This window comes from Chionomys nivalis, chromosome 10 (genome assembly GCF_950005125.1).
Source record: "Chionomys nivalis chromosome 10, mChiNiv1.1, whole genome shotgun sequence".
In the NCBI taxonomy this organism is placed as follows: Eukaryota; Metazoa; Chordata; class Mammalia; order Rodentia; family Cricetidae; genus Chionomys; species Chionomys nivalis.
In genome coordinates, this window is record NC_080095.1 from 43457445 (window position 1) to 43475065 (window position 17621).

General features: G+C 42.8%; 1 protein-coding gene across 5 annotated transcripts in view; it reads left to right on the forward strand.

The window, feature by feature from the left end:
* Slc8a3 (solute carrier family 8 member A3) overlaps positions 1-17621 on the forward strand; it is a 148982-nt gene that overhangs the window by 17398 nt on the left and 113963 nt on the right. For all 5 annotated transcript variants that reach the window (XM_057782776.1, XM_057782779.1, XM_057782775.1 and 2 more), the window contains exon 2: positions 124-1968. In XM_057782776.1, the coding sequence (XP_057638759.1) occupies positions 185-1968 (1784 nt within the window). In that variant the 5' untranslated portion in view covers positions 124-184. The remainder of the gene's footprint in view (positions 1-123; positions 1969-17621) is intronic.

The following is a 17621-nucleotide window of genomic DNA, read 5'->3' on the forward strand; positions in this document are numbered from 1 at the left end:
GCCCCATATGCCAGTGCCATATGTCAATCGAGGTGAACCATCCATTTGTGTTGGTGGGAACCTGCCATTTGTTGACCCCATTTTTCTCATGTCTTTTCCTGCCTCTCTGATTTTTTTTTCTAGGTCTCGGGCCTGTCAGGAGGACCCTTGGTGCTGTGGTGGAGCAGGAAGCTAAGTCTTGTGTATGGCGTGGTTACGGTTGCAGCCTCTCACCTCTGCCTTCCTCCATTTTGGGCTGGTTACTTTTGTGCTCTTCCTGAATGGTCTTCGCGCAGAGGCCGGTGACTCGGGGGATGTGCCCAGTGCAGGCCAGAACAATGAGTCCTGTTCGGGGTCATCGGACTGCAAGGAGGGGGTTATCCTGCCAATCTGGTACCCAGAGAACCCTTCTCTTGGGGATAAGATTGCCAGGGTCATTGTCTATTTTGTGGCCCTGATATACATGTTTCTTGGGGTGTCTATCATTGCTGACCGCTTCATGGCGTCGATTGAAGTTATCACCTCCCAGGAGAGGGAAGTGACTATCAAAAAGCCTAACGGAGAGACCAGCACAACTACAATTCGGGTCTGGAATGAAACTGTTTCCAATTTGACCCTGATGGCCCTGGGCTCGTCTGCTCCAGAGATTCTCTTGTCTCTGATTGAGGTGTGTGGTCACGGGTTCATTGCTGGTGACCTGGGACCATCCACCATCGTCGGCAGTGCAGCCTTCAACATGTTCATCATCATTGGTATCTGCGTCTATGTGATCCCGGACGGGGAGACCCGGAAGATCAAGCACCTGCGAGTCTTCTTCGTCACTGCTGCTTGGAGCATCTTTGCCTATATCTGGCTCTACATGATCCTGGCAGTCTTCTCTCCTGGTGTGGTCCAGGTGTGGGAAGGCCTCCTTACCCTCTTCTTCTTTCCAGTGTGTGTCCTGCTGGCTTGGGCAGCAGATAAGCGGCTGCTCTTCTACAAATACATGCACAAAAAATACCGCACAGATAAACACCGAGGAATTATCATTGAGACAGAGGGCGAGCACCCTAAGGGCATTGAGATGGATGGGAAAATGATGAATTCTCACTTCCTAGATGGGAGCCTGGTCCCCTTGGAAGGGAAGGAGGTAGATGAGTCTCGCAGGGAGATGATCCGGATTCTTAAGGATCTGAAACAAAAACACCCAGAGAAGGACTTAGATCAGCTGGTGGAGATGGCCAATTACTATGCTCTTTCCCACCAACAGAAGAGCCGCGCTTTCTACCGCATCCAAGCCACCCGCATGATGACGGGTGCAGGCAATATACTTAAGAAACATGCGGCCGAACAGGCCAAGAAGACCTCCAGCATGAGTGAGGTGCACACGGATGAGCCCGAGGACTTCGCCTCCAAGGTCTTCTTCGACCCGTGTTCCTACCAGTGCCTGGAGAACTGTGGAGCTGTCCTCCTGACGGTGGTGAGGAAAGGAGGGGACGTGTCCAAGACCATGTACGTGGACTACAAAACAGAGGATGGCTCTGCCAATGCCGGGGCCGACTATGAGTTCACAGAGGGCACGGTGGTTCTGAAGCCAGGTGAGACCCAGAAGGAGTTCTCGGTGGGCATCATTGACGATGACATTTTTGAAGAGGACGAGCACTTCTTTGTGAGGCTGAGCAATGTCCGTGTGGAAGAGGAGCAGCTGGAGGAAGGGATGCCCCCAGCCATGCTCAATAGTCTTCCCTTGCCTCGGGCTGTCCTGGCCTCCCCTTGTGTGGCCACAGTGACCATCTTGGACGATGATCATGCAGGAATTTTCACTTTTGAATGTGATACCATTCATGTCAGTGAGAGCATTGGCGTTATGGAAGTCAAGGTTCTGAGGACATCAGGTGCCCGGGGCACAGTCATCGTCCCTTTTAGGACAGTAGAAGGGACGGCCAAGGGTGGTGGTGAGGACTTTGAGGATACGTATGGGGAGCTGGAGTTCAAGAATGATGAAACTGTGTAAGTAACCTTCCTGTATTTCCTTCCCGCACAGCCCACCCTGCGCCGCCTCTCTCTGAACTTCCACACAACTCCTTCCATCACTCTGTTATGTCTGTGTTAATCGCAAGCTTTGATTTCGTCACAGGTATGCGGGATCAGCAGACACCACTGGACGGGGCCTGTGCCCAAGCCCTCCTTAAGTTTTCTCGTTCTAAATTGTTTCTAGACAAAGAGTCCTGTGGCAAGATCTAAGCACACAGAACGTTTTGTCCATCAAAACTCAAGACGATGCATGGCAGAGGAGTGAGGCAATAGATGTTTATATAAGATTCTGGAGAATGCTAGCCGTCAAGCAAGAGCTGGGAAAGCACACAGGCTTCTCCCTCTTCTCTCCTCCGTACCAAGGGTTATGAGTTTGGAAACTTACTATTCTAGGGCAATAATAGTCTGGTCATAATATCCTCCAGGAAACAATTGGCACTGGTTTATCTCTCCCCAGGACCACATTGCAGTTGTGCTGCGTCGCCAGATTCCAGACACTCCCCTTTCCATTTAGAAATTGAGAAGCTGATTGAAACTTGGCAATGTCTTTAGATATTCATAAGCTATTTTGTGGAACATGGCTTGTCTAACTTGAATGAGGCAAGTTGATGACCAGAGTACTGGAAATGTCATGGAGAGGGAAAAGTCTTAGGGCCACTGTCTTTTGCCTCTAGGGTCCGGTATAAGCTTCAAATTCTGCCTAGACACTGAAGGAGACTGGCAAAAGAAACCATGTCTTCTGTGTGGTCGTCTGTTTCACAGCCCGTCTCCCCTGCGCTGTTTCTCTACCGCTGTCCCATCCCTCCCATCAGAACTTGAGAGGCTGTTCTTCTGTTGTCTCTCTTCACTGATCCTTCCTGAAAATGGGGCATTCTGAATCTCTGGTTGCACAGATAACACTGAAAAAGTAAAAAATGGCTTTCTTAGCTTGAAGCAGGGTCAGCTTTTCAAGGAAGCTTATGAGGATGCCAATGAGAAAAGGACCCTCCGAGTACCAACTGTTCCACAGCAGGAGATGCTGCGAAGGAGAGATATCAAGGGGGATGGAAAACTGCTCCCAGAACCTGGGACTTCTATTCGGGAGAAATGGAATCATTCAGAAAGCAGAAGGAAAGGGAGGGAAGGGTCTCATGGAAAGGGGGATCCAAGGCCCAGGAAAGGTGTTCTTGAAGAATTTCCTCTTTGGTCTGCCCATTGGGCAGCCATGGGACCATCTAAAAAGTTTCAATTCTGCTGGCAACAGCTGGGTGGCCCAAGAGATTCTACTGTTGTGTTTCCTCCGTCTCTTTTGACTTTGGACAAGTCACTTAGTAACTGACTGAAACACGCATATAAAGTGTGACAATAACAATATTTTCCTTGTCTGGAGGCAGGGTCAGATTATTATACATGTCCTTCCAGATCTAAGATCTTCTGAACCCAAATGTAGGCACTGAGTGTTGGTCATATTATCACTTGCTAAAAGAATAGGGCAAGGGAAACTGACTCCTAAATTGTAATAGCCTTTGAGAAATTGGTTTGTCAGAACACTGTTGAGACTTTTTTTACTAGGAAGGATAATCATTCGTTAACATAAGTAAAAGCCCATGCCTTCTGGAGAATACTAATCATTTCTACATGATCTACGATAGTATTCATACCTACAAGGAAAGCCAGGCTCTTACTGGGAAGATAAACTTGGTGAAGTTTCACACATGTTCATGGTCTTGTTGGCATGTGTTCATTGTCAGACATTAGATGACATAAAATCCACACAATTCCCTGTAGTTGGCTAGATTTTGGGGGAATTCACAGTCAATATTTGTCTTTCAGTGTCATAGAAAGTTAGTTTGGGGAGATCAGAAATTGGTCCCCAATTTACTCATTCTCTTAATCATCAGTTATTCATCTGTAGTATGACTACACCTTCTTAAAACTCCCCCTCTCTCCCTCCCTTCCTCCTTCTCTTTCTCTCCCTCCCTCTCTCTCATTCCCCCCTCTTCCTCTCTCTTTCCCTCCCTCCCTCTGCCCCATCCCTCTCCCCTCCTGTGCTACGTGCACATGTGTATGTGTGCCTTGGCTTTGGTAAACAAGTATGTTTCTATCTATCCCTTTGCACGTTGGCCTCTGTATGGTTCAATCCTTTACTCTTTCTTTACTATAGAATAGCAAGCCCAAAGCATGTTACTCTATTGCCGTACAGTCACCTGATCCATGGTGCTTTAAACAGTGATTTTATAACCAGAGGTAGCAGAGCTATGGAATTGAGAAACTATGGACTCTGTATGCTTTTGGTCAGAAGCCCAACTTCTCTGCTGACTTAACCACACGAGTAAGAAACATTTTATTACCTATGATGTAACTCTCTCACTGATAAAATAGGAATATCTTTCTTCCAGAACTTATTGGGATGCCTCGCAATGTTCTGGTTTCATGATGTGTGTTCAATAAGCAAGGCTGGTACAGCAGTGTGATGATGAACAACATCTTCAGGAGACACTACTGAGGGGATCAGGTTACCGGGATCTCTGGATGACTGTGATTAATGAGCATGCTAGACCCTGGTCACTGGGATGAGTCCTCGCTTGAATTTATGAAATAGTAGAACCAGACAGAGCCTTGTACCTTCTAGAGCACTTGCTCCTAAACATTATCATCAGAAGTACACATGGGGCAGAGCATTTCCTGTAAACCCATTATGGCGCTAGTCTCAACTTACAAGTAAAGACTATGAAGGTCCTGACCAAACCTTGAGACCTAGAAATGAAAAAAGCTTTTCAAAGGACTTGCTTCATTGAGTCAAGAATGAGTGCTTTCCAATTCCAACTTTCAAATCCCAACACAGCAACAACCCAACTCTTACTAAGGCCTCACTAATTGCAAAGTCATTCTGGGAACTGATTTTGACACCTTCAGGAACTTGGACAGAAGCTGAGTGATCTTGGGAAGAATCCCTGTTTTGACTCTTTATCTTTTGAAGCTTTGTTTGCCCAATAATTATCAAAACTGGCGATATTGGAACTTTTGCCTAGGTATTACCAAGGTCCAGGCAAGTCCATGCTATCTCAGGAATGCTGGAACCAAGGGGATGGCTCAGTGAGTAAGCATGTCTGCTGTGCCACGGCGAGAAACTGAGTTTGAATCCTCAGAACACGAAAGATGAGCACCTGTAATCCCAGCGCTCCTGTGTGGAGATGGAAGATGGAGACAGGAGAATCCCTGAGAGTTGGCAGGCCAGCTAACCTAGCATACACAGTAGAAAAACAATAATGAGATCCTGTGTCAGACAAGATAGAAGATGGCCAACAGCCAAGATTGTCTTCTGAGTTCCACACGAGTGCTGGAGTGTGTGAACCCTTGCATTCACACACTAGAATGCTTGTGTGCACACACTAGATCCATGATGTTTCTTGTTTACTCCTCTAAGGGAGCATCGTGGTACGATGGAAAATCCCGAAGCCTGAAACCTGACAGATAGATATGGACCCATGGCATAGTGATGTCATCTGCATGGGTTCTAGAGATTTTGTTGTTGCTGAAACAATAGAAATAATATGATCTATCTATCTGTGAGATAATGTTAACTTCAAAATACAAATAGGAAAAAAATACGCCCTTATCACTCTGCCATCTCCTTCAGGTGCTCAGTCATTCAACAAACATTTACTAAATGTTTGGTATGTCTTAGTTCATTACTTAGCCCTGAGGACAGAGAAATAAGACAAGCTGGCCTTTCATCTCCCAAGGATCTTCCTCTCAGAGAGAAAAGACCAATGTACACACACAAATATAGACACACAGGAGAACAGTATGTTTGGGAAAGAGTCAATAAAAAGGGGAGCAAGAGCTCCCTACTGTGTGTGAGAGACAAGCTCCTTGTGTGCGAGGGACACACTCAAGTGTTAAGGCACCTTCATTAAGGACATAGTAAGTGGGAGGGAAGGTGGCATGTGACTGACTTTCTCCTGTATTACAAGGAACCGTTGACATGTAACAGATACTGCTGACGTCTTCATGATCCAGGAGAATCCCCAGTTTTATGCCTATCACTACAGAATTATGGCTGCTGAGTCTACAGTAAACAGTAACAAAACCTCTTGGAGACAGGAGTTTTGCCTGCATGCTAATTTCACGCATTAAGCAAGTGATTGGCTTCTATATATCTCCAGCTCACAGCACGCGTCTTCAAAATAACAGGTTTTTGCAGCTCACAGACCTTTGGGGGGTCTCTGGAAATAGTCAAAGCCACAGATGTCAAATATGCAAATGGCAGGATCTACTCTAATTAAATAGCAGAGGCCTCCTTTAAGGAAGAGCGCAGTATTGACTGTGTGGCACGTGTGTAACCCAAATTATATGCTAACGCTGGAAAGTATTTGACCTCCCATTTTACAAATTATAAAGATGAATTCAGAGAGTGAAAGTGATTTTTCTCAATATCACATTAGATATGATGGAAAGTCAGGCTTGGGAGAGCATTAGAAGCTACCAATGTGAATGTCCCCTTCCACTTCAGACATCTCTGTTTTATTTTTATTCACCAGTAAAATGTTAAGTTTGGAAAGAATATGACAATTTGGATGTGAAAACTACCTTGGGAGTGCAAATCTTGGAATATTATGTGACTAATGTCTTAACTAAGAATAATAATACAGCATGGACTATTTTTAATACCTTGGTTCACCTTGAGACTGGGAAATAAGACCCTGAACCAAGGGGGTTTTATCCTTAATAAAGGTTTGTCTTCACTGGACTCTCCTGACCCCAAAGGTCAAAGTTTCCTCTTTCACTCCTAAGAACAAAGGCAATTGATGCTTGCATAGAGTCAGGCTAGTGAGTGAGGCTCCTTCTTGACCTGATCTTTCCATCAAATTCCTAGGTGGTTTTGTATGGGTTAGACGTGTGCCTTACTTTCTACCTTTGTCTAAGCTTCCCCTGGCCCCATGAAGGAGGCAGGAGACTAATTATTCAAGATGTTGTTTTCTTATTATTTTTTAATGAGAAATTAAACTATGCTTCCCAATCCAGTCTAAAGTCCTGGCAGAAAGCCAATGGTATATAATTGATAGCCAAAGACAGACTACTTGATCTTCAACTACAGTAATCACCACATATGTAGACTCTACACCATTGAATGACTTTTTGTAACAATCAAATGATTTGAGGATTTTGCTAGCTAACATCGCATAAATATTCTCAAGTATCACACTAGTTATCATTCATACAAATTATACTCTTACCTCTACCATCCACTGAGTATACATGGAAGAAGGAGAATAGAAAGGAACCAGCAGAAGTTTGGGGGAGGGGTGAGGAGGGGTGAAGGAGGGGTGAGAAGGGGGATGGGTTGACAAATGTGGGCAAGATTCCATGATCTATTGTAAGAATGTCACAATAAAATCCATTATTTTATTTGCTCATGTAAAAGAACTGACTTAAACTTAAAGAAGGATTTAAAGCTAAAAAGAAAAAGTATTTATTCTGGAACACTCTGATAAGTGGATGCTAGTACAAGGTCAGTCATTGATGCCTTCCTTTGCTAAGTGTCAGCATGTGTGGGTACCTTCTGGAAAATCTGTCCTTGCATGAGCCCAGTCCAGTTGCCATTTCGTGTCATATGAAATCCCCAGAGAAGCACTCATTCGTGATCCAGATGACACTGCAGTGAGCCCTTGAGCTGGTTCTCTCAAAATAGTGGCATCTTGGCAGCAAATATAAGAAGTCTGACTGTAGAATGGGCAATGAATGCCATCTCTCTCTCTCTAGTAGTCCTGTTCCCCTAGACATTTTGGTCTAATTTCGCCTGTGTATCCCTTGTGACATTCATTGAACCCACGGCTGGCTCTAACCTTCTCTTTCCGGGTTGTGGTGACTGAGAAGACGAGCTGTTAGCAGCGTGGCAGCTACCTCAGCAGGACAGTCGCCCATTGCCTGGGCTGTAAACCTTCACACGTGTTCATTCTGCTTCCCTCTGCTCCATTAATCTATATTTGTAGAATATTTTCTCATGCTTGCTCTTTCCTATAAACATGCCCTGCTACGGCCTTTCTTGATTGACTGGATATGCTCCAGGGTCAGCGGCGCCTCTGCGGTGGTGTCCCTGCACTCAACATCTTCCTCCTGAGAGCCTTCAGTTCCTCTGGTCCTCTATTCTGATACCCCTCCCAGCATTGCTTTCATCCTCACTGTTGGCATCTCCACTAGGCTGTCCTCTGTTCTCTCTCTGATCTATGACTTTGAATAAGCAAGAAGAAGCTGGGAAAGTATCTCTTTAAAAAGCCTGTCACGTGGACAGCAACTCTTATTGCATGGTAGCACCAATAAGATGGATGTCTCCCAGGAACCAAAGCCCCATGATGGTGCTCTTTCTTCCACCATAATGAATTTGCTTGTCTCTGTGTGAGGCAGAGAGATTTAATCCTGAAGATTCAGCAGAGATGAGAGCTGGTATCAGAGAGCTACCTGGGACCGAGGCAACATGGAGGGTTGCCTTCTTGTTCTGACGGATTTCCTCCTGAGTGTATGGCCTTAGTTTCTCGGCATCTCTGTCCCTTGCCACCACGATTTCATTGATTTCATTGATTACTTCTGGCACACTATAGACCCTGACAGACCACTGCTTTCTCTTCAGGCATACTTGCAGCCTCTCCCCGAACCTGGAAAACTCTCTCCAGTCTTAAAGGTCAAATTCTCTGGAGGGAATTGATCTTTCTAGAAATCTGACCATGTAAAAGGCCACTGGCCACCATGTGTTTGTAGTCAAGTCCTTCCTCCTTCTCTCGCCTTCCCACACCAACTAACCTTTCTAACTGGATGATGGGGTGGAAACATGAAGTTGCCATGACAACTCCATGAGTGGCCTAAAGAGTTGTATTGATAGGTGGTGGGCAACGTGACTTAGAAGGGAGTCTCTGGCAAGACAGGCCCCCTGTCCTCTCTAAACTAGCACAGAGTATAAGGTCTGAAGTGAGGCACCGATGCTACAATGGTCTATGCTATGACAGCTAGACAAAGGCGAGCGCCCATACCTAAACAATGCATCCCACTGACAACAGATGTCACAGCCAGGATTAAGCATGCTGGAACAACAGAAAACACTCCCAGTGGGTGATGCTGAGTGGCACAAAATCTCAAGGCGACCAGGGTCATTGCTCTGTTCACTGATCTGCCCTCTCCAGCAGAGTAGCATCATCGGATAATCTCCTGTTTTCAGTTGCATTATTTGGAACCGAGTCCCTTCCAAAGGCTCCTCTTAGGTTTGAGTTTCCAGAGGAGCTTGTGTTCAAGATCAAGGTAGAAAGTTGTCATGCTTCTCCTAACAGTCAAGTGACACTTCTTCAGCCTCTTCCTCTCTACCTGATCCCTGCTGGACCAGCTGGACGACTGGATTCAGCGGGAGCCAGCAGGGAAACCTTCTTTATTCTAGGAGGTGTAGCTTGAGGCCTTTCCAGGAACTCCTGGGAGCTCTTCTCCATAAGTGGCACAGTGTGTGTTTCTATCAGGCGTCCACGGCTGTGGAAGAAAATAGGACTCTCTGTCAGTGTCAGGTCTGGGAACCGAGTAGCAGCTGTCGCAGAAGGCTGTGTTGAGAAGTATCTGTGAGATCATACCTGAACTCGGCTGTAGATATGAGATTAGGCTGCTTATCTGTCAGTCCTATTACATGGGGTAGAAGTAGAGAGATATTCATGAAACAAATGAAGTAGGAGCTTACGTCTCCTTGAGATGTGTTAATGCAAAGTGACTATTCTTTATGTTTTTTATTTATTTAAAAAATTTTAATTTTACATACTAGCCCCAATTCCCCCCCTACTCTTCCTCTCCCAACCCCTCCCCTCCTCTTCCTCCCATCCCACCTCAGAGGAGGTAAGACCTCTCTTGGGAAGTCAACAAAGTCTGGTATACCAAGTTGAGGAAGGACCAAGCCCTTCTCCCCTGCATTAAGGCTGAGCAATGTATCCCACCATAGGGAATGGGCTCCAAAAAAACCAGTTGATGCACCCGGGATAAATCCTGGTCCCACACCAGCCCTCCACAACAGCTCAAGCCCCATAACTGTCACCCACTTTCAGAGGGCTTAGTTTAGTCCTACGCAGGATCCCCAGCTCTCAGTCCAGGGTCCATGAGCTCCCACTAGCTCAGGTCAGCTGTCTCCATGGTTTTCACAGTCATGATCTTGACTCCTACCACCTTGTTCATATGATCCCTCCTCTCTCTTTTCAACTGAACTCCAGGAGCTCAGCCCAGTGCTTGGCTGTGGATCACTGTATCTGCTTCCATCAGTTATTACATGTAGGTGCTATGGTGACAATTAGGGTAGTCACTAATCTGATTATAGAGGAAGGTCTGTCCAGGTACCCTCTCCACTATTGCTAAGGGTCTTAGCTGGGGTCATCCCTGCAGATTCCTGGGAATTTACCTGGTTTCTTCCTAACCCCACAATGGCTCCCTCTATCAAGATATCTCTTTCATTTCCCCCTCTCAATTCCTCTCCCAACTCAGTCATCTAAAGCCCTCATGCTTCCATCCCCCATCCCCTTCCTTCTACCCTTCTCCCAATTTACCAGGAGATTTTAACTATTTCCCTTTTCTGGGGCCCTCCATGTGTATCGCTCTTAGGGTCTTCCTTTTTACATAGCTTCTCTGGGGTTATGGGTTGTAATGTAATTATCCTTTGCTTTGTGTCTAATATCTACTTAGGAGTGAGTACATACCATGCTTGTCTTTCTGAGTCTGGATTTGAAAAAAACCTCACTCAGGATGTTTTTTTTTTTTTCTAGTTCCATCCATTTGTCTGCAAATTTCAAGAGGTCATTGTTTTTTGACAAGTGAGGAGTAATACTCCACTGTGTAAATGTACCACATTTTCTTTATCCATCCTTCAGTTGAGGGGCATCTATGTTGTTTTTAGGTTCTATCTATTACAAATAATGCTGCTATGAACATAGTTGTGCAAATGTGTTTGTGGTGTGATTGTGTATCCTTTCGGTATATACCCAGGAGTGATATCGCTGGGTCTTGAGGTAGATTGATTCTCAATTTTCTGAGAAAACCACCATACTGATTTCCAGAGTGGCTGTACAAGTTTGCACTCTCATCAGCAGTCAAGGAGTGTTCCCTTTACTCCACATCCTCTCCAGCATAAGCTATCATCAATGCTTTTTATCTTAGCCATTCTGACAGGTGTAAGATGGTATCTCAGAGCTGTTTTCATTTGCATTTCCCTGATGATTAAGGGTGTTGAACATTTCCTTAAATGCCTTTCAGCCATTTGAGATTCTTCTGTTGAGAGTTCTCTGGATCTGTACCCCATTTTTTAAATTGGATTATTTGGTATTTTAATGTCTAGGTTCTTGAGTTCTTTGCATATTTTGGAGATCAGTCCTCTGTCAGATATGGAGCTGGTAAAGATCTTTCCCCATTCTGTAGGCTGTCATTTTGTCTTGTTGACCGTGCCCTTTGCTTTACAGAAACTTCTCAGTTTCATGAGGTCCCATTTATTAATTGTTGCTCTCAGTGTCTGTGCTACTGGGATTATACTTAAGAAGTGGTCTCTTGTGCCAACACACTCAAGGCAACTTCCCACTTTCTCTTCTATCAGGTTCAGTGTAACTGGATTTATATTTAAGTCTTTGATCTATTTGGACTTGAGTTTTATGAATGGGGGATAGATATGGATCTATTTGCATTCTTCTACATGTCGACATCCAGTTATGCCAACACCATTTGTTGAAGATACTTTCTTTTTTTCCATTGTACAATTTTGGATTCTTTGTCAAAAATCAGGTATTCATAGGTGTGTGAATTAATATTAGGGTCTTCAGTTTGATTCCATTGATTCATGTGTCTGTTTTTATGCCAATACCAAGGTGTTTTATTACTATGGCTCTATAGTAGAGTTTGAAGTCAATGATGGTGATGCCTCTGGAAGTTCCTTTATTGTACAGGATTGTTTTGGCTCTCCTGGGCTATTTTGGTTTTTCCGTATAAATCTGAGTATTGTTCTTTTGAGGTCTGTGAAGAATTGTGTTGGGATTTTGATGGGGATTGCATTGAATCTGTAGATTGATTTTGGTAAGATTGCCATTTTTTATTATGTTGATCTTACCTATCCAAAAGCATGGGGGATATTTCCATTTTCTGATATCTTCTTCAATTTCTTTCATTAAAGATTTAAAGTTTTTGTCATACAGGTCTTTCACTTGTGTGGTTAGAGTTACCCCAAGATATTTTATGTTATTTGTGGGTATTGTGAAGGGTGACCTTTCTCTGATTTCTTTTTTAGCCCATATATCATTTGTATATAGGAGGGATACTGATTTGTTTTATTTAATCCTATATCTTGCCACATTACTGAAGGTGTTTATCAGCTGTAGGAATTTCCTGGAAGTGTTCCTGGGGTCACTGATGTATAGTATCATATCATCTGCAAATAGCAAAAGTTTGACTTCTTTCTTTCCAGTTTGTATCCCCTTGATCTTCCTTTGTTGTCTTTTTTTCTCTACTTAGAACTTACAGTAATATACTGAATAAATATGGAGAGAGTGAACAGCCTTGTTTTTTTTTTTTCCTGATTTTAGTGGAATCATTTTAAGTTTCTCTTCATTTAATTTGATGTTGGTTGTTGGCTTGCTATATATTACCTTTATTATGTTTAGGAATGTTCCTTGTATTCCTGCTCTCTCCAAAACCTTTAGCATTAAACGGTGTTGGATTTTTGTCGAAGGTTTTTTTGCAGCACCTAATGAGATGATCATGTGGTTTTTTTCTTTCAGTTTATTTATTGACAGATTTTTGTATGTCAAATCATCCCTGCATCTCTGGGAAGCCAACTTGATCATGGTGAATGATTTGTTTGATGTGTTCTTGGATTTGGTTTGCCAGTATTTTATTGAGTATTTTCACGTCAATGTTCATGAGGGAGATTGATCTGTAATTCTCTTTCTTAGTTGAGTCTTTGTGTAGTTTGGGTATCAGGATAACTGTAGCTTCGTAAAAGAAGTTTGGTAGTGTTCCTTCTGTTTCTATCATGTGGAACAATTTGAGGAATATTGGTATTAGATCTTTTTTGAAATTCTGGTAGAATTCTATGCTGGAGACATGTGGCCCTGGTTTTTTGTTCTTCTTGTTGTTGGGAGACTTTTAATGACTGTTTTGATTTCCTTTGGGGTTATAGGTCTACTTAAATTGTTTATCTGGTCTTGATTTAATTTTGGTATGTAGTGCCTATCAAGAAAATTCTCCATTTCTTTAACATTTTCCAATTTTGTGGATTACTGGTTTTCAAAGTTATGACCTAATGATTCTCTGGATTTCCTCAGTGTCTGTTGTTATGTCCCCATTTCATTTCTGACTATTTTTATTTGGGTATTCTCTCTCTGCATTTCGGTTTGTTTGGATTAGGGTTTGACTATCCTGTTGATTTTCTCAAAGAACCAACTCTTTGTTTCACTGATTCTTTGTATTGTTCTTTTTGTTTCTTTTTTTAATTATTGATTTCAGCCTTCAATTTGATTATTTCCTGGCATCTACTCTCCTTGGGTGAGTCTGATTCTTTTTGTTTTAGAACTTTCATATGTGCTGTTAAGTCACTAGTGTGAGATTTCTCCAGTTTCTTTATGTGGGCATTTAATGCTATGAACTTTCTTTCCTCTTAGCACTGCTTTCATTGTGTTCCATAAATTTGGGTACATTGTAATTTCATTTTCATTGAATTCTTGGAAGTCTTTAATTGCTTTCTTTATTTCTTCCTTGACCCAGTGATGATTCAGTTGAACATTGTTTAATTTCCACGAGTTTGTAGGCTTTCTGCAATTAGTGTTGTTGAATTCTTACTTTAAGCCATGGTTATCCAATAAGATACAGGTATTATTATTATTACAAATTTTTGTATCTGTTGAGGTTTGCTTTGTTGTTGAACATGTGGTCAGTTTTAGAGAAGATTCCATGTGGTGCTGAAAAGAAAGTATATTCTTTTGTGTTTGGGTGGAATATTCTATAAATATCTGCTAATTCCATTTGAGTTATAACATCTATTAGTTCCTTATTTCTCTGCTAAGTTTTTGACTGGCTGACCTGTCCATTGGTGAGAGTATGGTGTTGAAGTCTCCCACTATTAATGTGTGGGGTTTGATGTGTGATTTAAGTTTTAGTAATGTTTCTTTTATAAATGTTGTTGCCCTTGTATTTGTGGCATATATGTTCAGAACTGAGACTTTGTCTTGATGGCTTTTTCTTGTGATGTGTTTGAAGTGTCCTTCTCTATCTCTTTAATTGATTTTAGTTTGAAGTCTATTTTCGTAGATATTAGGATAGTTACACCAGCTTTCTTCTTAGATTCATTTGATTGGAAACTCTTTTCCCAACCCTTTACTCTGAGGTAATTTATGTCTTTGAGGTTGAGGTTTGTTGTATGCAGAAGGATGAGTCCTATTTTCATACCCATTCTGTTAGCCTGTGTCTTTTTAGAGGTGAATTGAGTCCATTGATATTAAGAGATATTAATGACCAGTAATAGTTAATTCCTGTTATTTTTGGTTTTGTTAGTTGTGGTGGTAGTGTTTGTGTATTTCCCTCCTTTGGGGTTTGCTGGTGTAAGTCTGTTTTCTGTGTTTTTGTGGGTGCAGCTAACTTCCTTGGGTTGGCGTTTTTCTTCTAATGTTTTCTGTAGGACTGGATTTGTAGATAGGTATTGTTTATATCTGGTTTTGTCATGGAATATCTTGTTTTCTCTGTCTACGGTGATTGAGAGCTTTGCTGGGTATAATAGTTCAGCCTGGCATTCGTGGTCTCTTAGTGTCTGCTGAATGTCTGTCCAGGGCCTTCTGGCTTTCAGAGTATTTATTGAGAAGTTGGGTGTAATTCTGATAGGTCTGCCTTTATATATTACTTAGCCTTTTTCCTTTGCAGCTCTTAATGTTCATTCTTTATTTTGTATGTTTAGTGTTTTAATTATTATATGTAAAGGGGATTTTTTTTTGTCTAGTCTATTTGGTGTTCTGAAAGTCTCCTGTATTTTCATAGGCATATCTTTTTTTAGGTTTGGAAAGTTTTCTTCTATGATTTTATTGAATATATTTTCTGTGCTTTTGAACTGGAATTTTTCTTCTTCTATCCTTATTCTTCTTAGGTTTGTTCATTTTATGGTGTCCCAGATTTTCTGGATTTTGTGTTAAGTTTTTGCTGGATTTACTATTTTCTTTGACTGATGAATCTCTTTCCTCTATTGTATCTTCAACACCTGAGATCCTGTCTTCCATCTCTTACATTCAGTTGGTTATACTTGCATCTGCAGTTCCTGTTCATTTACCTAGATTTTCCATTCCCAGAATTCCTTCAGTTTGTATTTCCTTTATTGCCTCTACTTCAGTTTTCAAGTCTTGAACTGTTTCCTTTACTTGTTTGATTGTTCTTTTCTTGGTTTTCTTTAAGGGATTTATTGATTTCTTCTGATTTTCTGTTTGTCTTTTCCTCCATTTCTTTAAGGGAATTTTTCATTTTCCCTTTAAGGGTCTCTATTATATTTATAAAGTTAGTTTTGAAGGTCATTTTCTTCTGGTTCTTCTACGTTGTGATGTTTAGGTCTTGCTATTGTAGAACAATCTGTTTCTGGTGCTGCCATATTGCTCTTCATGTTGTTGAATGTGTTCTTCCACTGCCGTCTGCCCAGCTCTTCCTCCAGGTGCACGTGGGACCTGTGGCTCCGGTATTCACTCTTCCTCCAGGTGCACGTGGGGCCTGTGGCTCTGGTGTTGACTCTTCCTCCAGGTGCACGTGGGGCCTGTGGCTCCGGTATTCACTCTTCCTCCAGGTGCACGTGGGACCTGTGGCTCCGGTATTCACTCTTCCTCCAGGTGCACGTGGGGCCTGTGGCTCCGGTATTCACTCTTCCTCCAGGTGCACGTGGGACCTGTGGCTCCGGTATTCACTCTTCCTCCAGGTGCACGTGGGGCCTGTGACTCTGGTGTTGACTCTTCCTCCAGGTGCACGTGGGGCCTGTGGCTCTGGTATTCACTCTTCCTCCAGGTGCACGTGGGGCCTGTGGCTCCGGTATTCACTCTTCCTCCAGGTGCACGTGGGGCCTGTGGCTCTGGTGGTTGCTGATGTGGCAGGGGATAGTGGGGGTGGGTGGGGAGGATGCTGCTGCCTGGTCACTTGGGGGTGCTGTAGGTGGCCTGACTATTCTTTCTTTATGCTGGGCCAACCTATCTCTTCCTTGTCCTTCATAACATGGAACACTATGTGAATCCCACAGAAGCATGACTTCTCAATGGACACGTGAAGCATATAGTTTCTAAAAATGAGACTAGAATCGTCCAGATCCCCTTCTAATGCACTAGGTTTCATAAATTAGATGACTATTTTCCAAATTTCTTCTATCACGGGTCATTTTTACCATCTGCCATTTCTCTTAGGAACCTATGTTCTAGGACATTCTGATCTGGTAATTAAAGATTACATTTTTATACAAGAGAGCAAACATAACCAGGGTTACTGCGATGAGTTAAAATCAGAGAGAAACGACATCTTAATTAACCTTTGTGGACTGTCGAATCTATTGTGTCTGCTTTGGGGGCTGAGGAGAGGATGGGATGAACTCAGCCAAGTTCTGACTGTCAAAGGGATTAATGGATGGCAATGTTTTGAAAATGGTATGCACTGATGCTGTGAAGTCGTCTGATGTGGTAACTCTGTAGAGATATCGGAATATTCTAGAAGAATGGAAATATTGTTGGTTCCTGGGCCTTACTGTTGCTGTTCAGAATTCTGGGAAAGCTTATTATTGCTCCTGCTAATGTTCTTATATAATAAAAGTGCCATTATTTGTGTAATAACACAAGATTCCACTTCAAGTATATAAGGATTTTGTGATATCATTAAGGTGACTATTTGCTTTGTTCAGATTAGTTAATTTGCCCCAGAACATGAATATTGTTAGGGTCAGGTATCAAAACTTGCATCTTCTAATTTTGAACACATATTCCATCTTCTTAATCACATATTTTTATTTAGTACTGAGATAAGGTCATCAAGCTGGAAACAACCCTTCTCTTTTATCTCACACTAAGAAGGACACCATTTCTCTCTCCCCACCCTGTGTGTGTGTACTGTGTTGTTGCTGCTGCTGTTTGATGCATGCATGTGAGTGTGTGGGTGCTGAGGCCAAAGCAGGCCTTGGTCCCCTGTCTCTCTTTTGCTCCCCACTGTGTTGCTTTGAGACTGGGTCTCTCACTAAACTGGGCACTCACCATTTTGGCTAGCTAGCTGATGAGCAAACACGCTGCTGGGGTTACAGGCATGCTCAGTCATGCCAAACTTTTTACGTGGGTGCTGGGGATTTAAAATCAGATCCCCATGTTTGCAGAGCAAGTCCTCTGACTCATCAAACCATCTCCCTAGGCTCCTACTTTTTTTCTCTTTAATAGCAAGAGTTGCTGGATACCCAAAGCAGTCTCAGGGTTGGAGAAATGCTGACAGTGCTGAGCAGGTTACCAGCCCTGATTCTGAGCTATATCACTGAGCTTCAGCGATAAAAAAATGAATAGTGTGGTTTGGCAGCAAAACAGTACACTAATGGCTTCTTTCCTTTTAATTCTGAGACAACTGGGCTTAGGGGATTAGGCAGGGCCCAAACAAACTCTGTAACACCT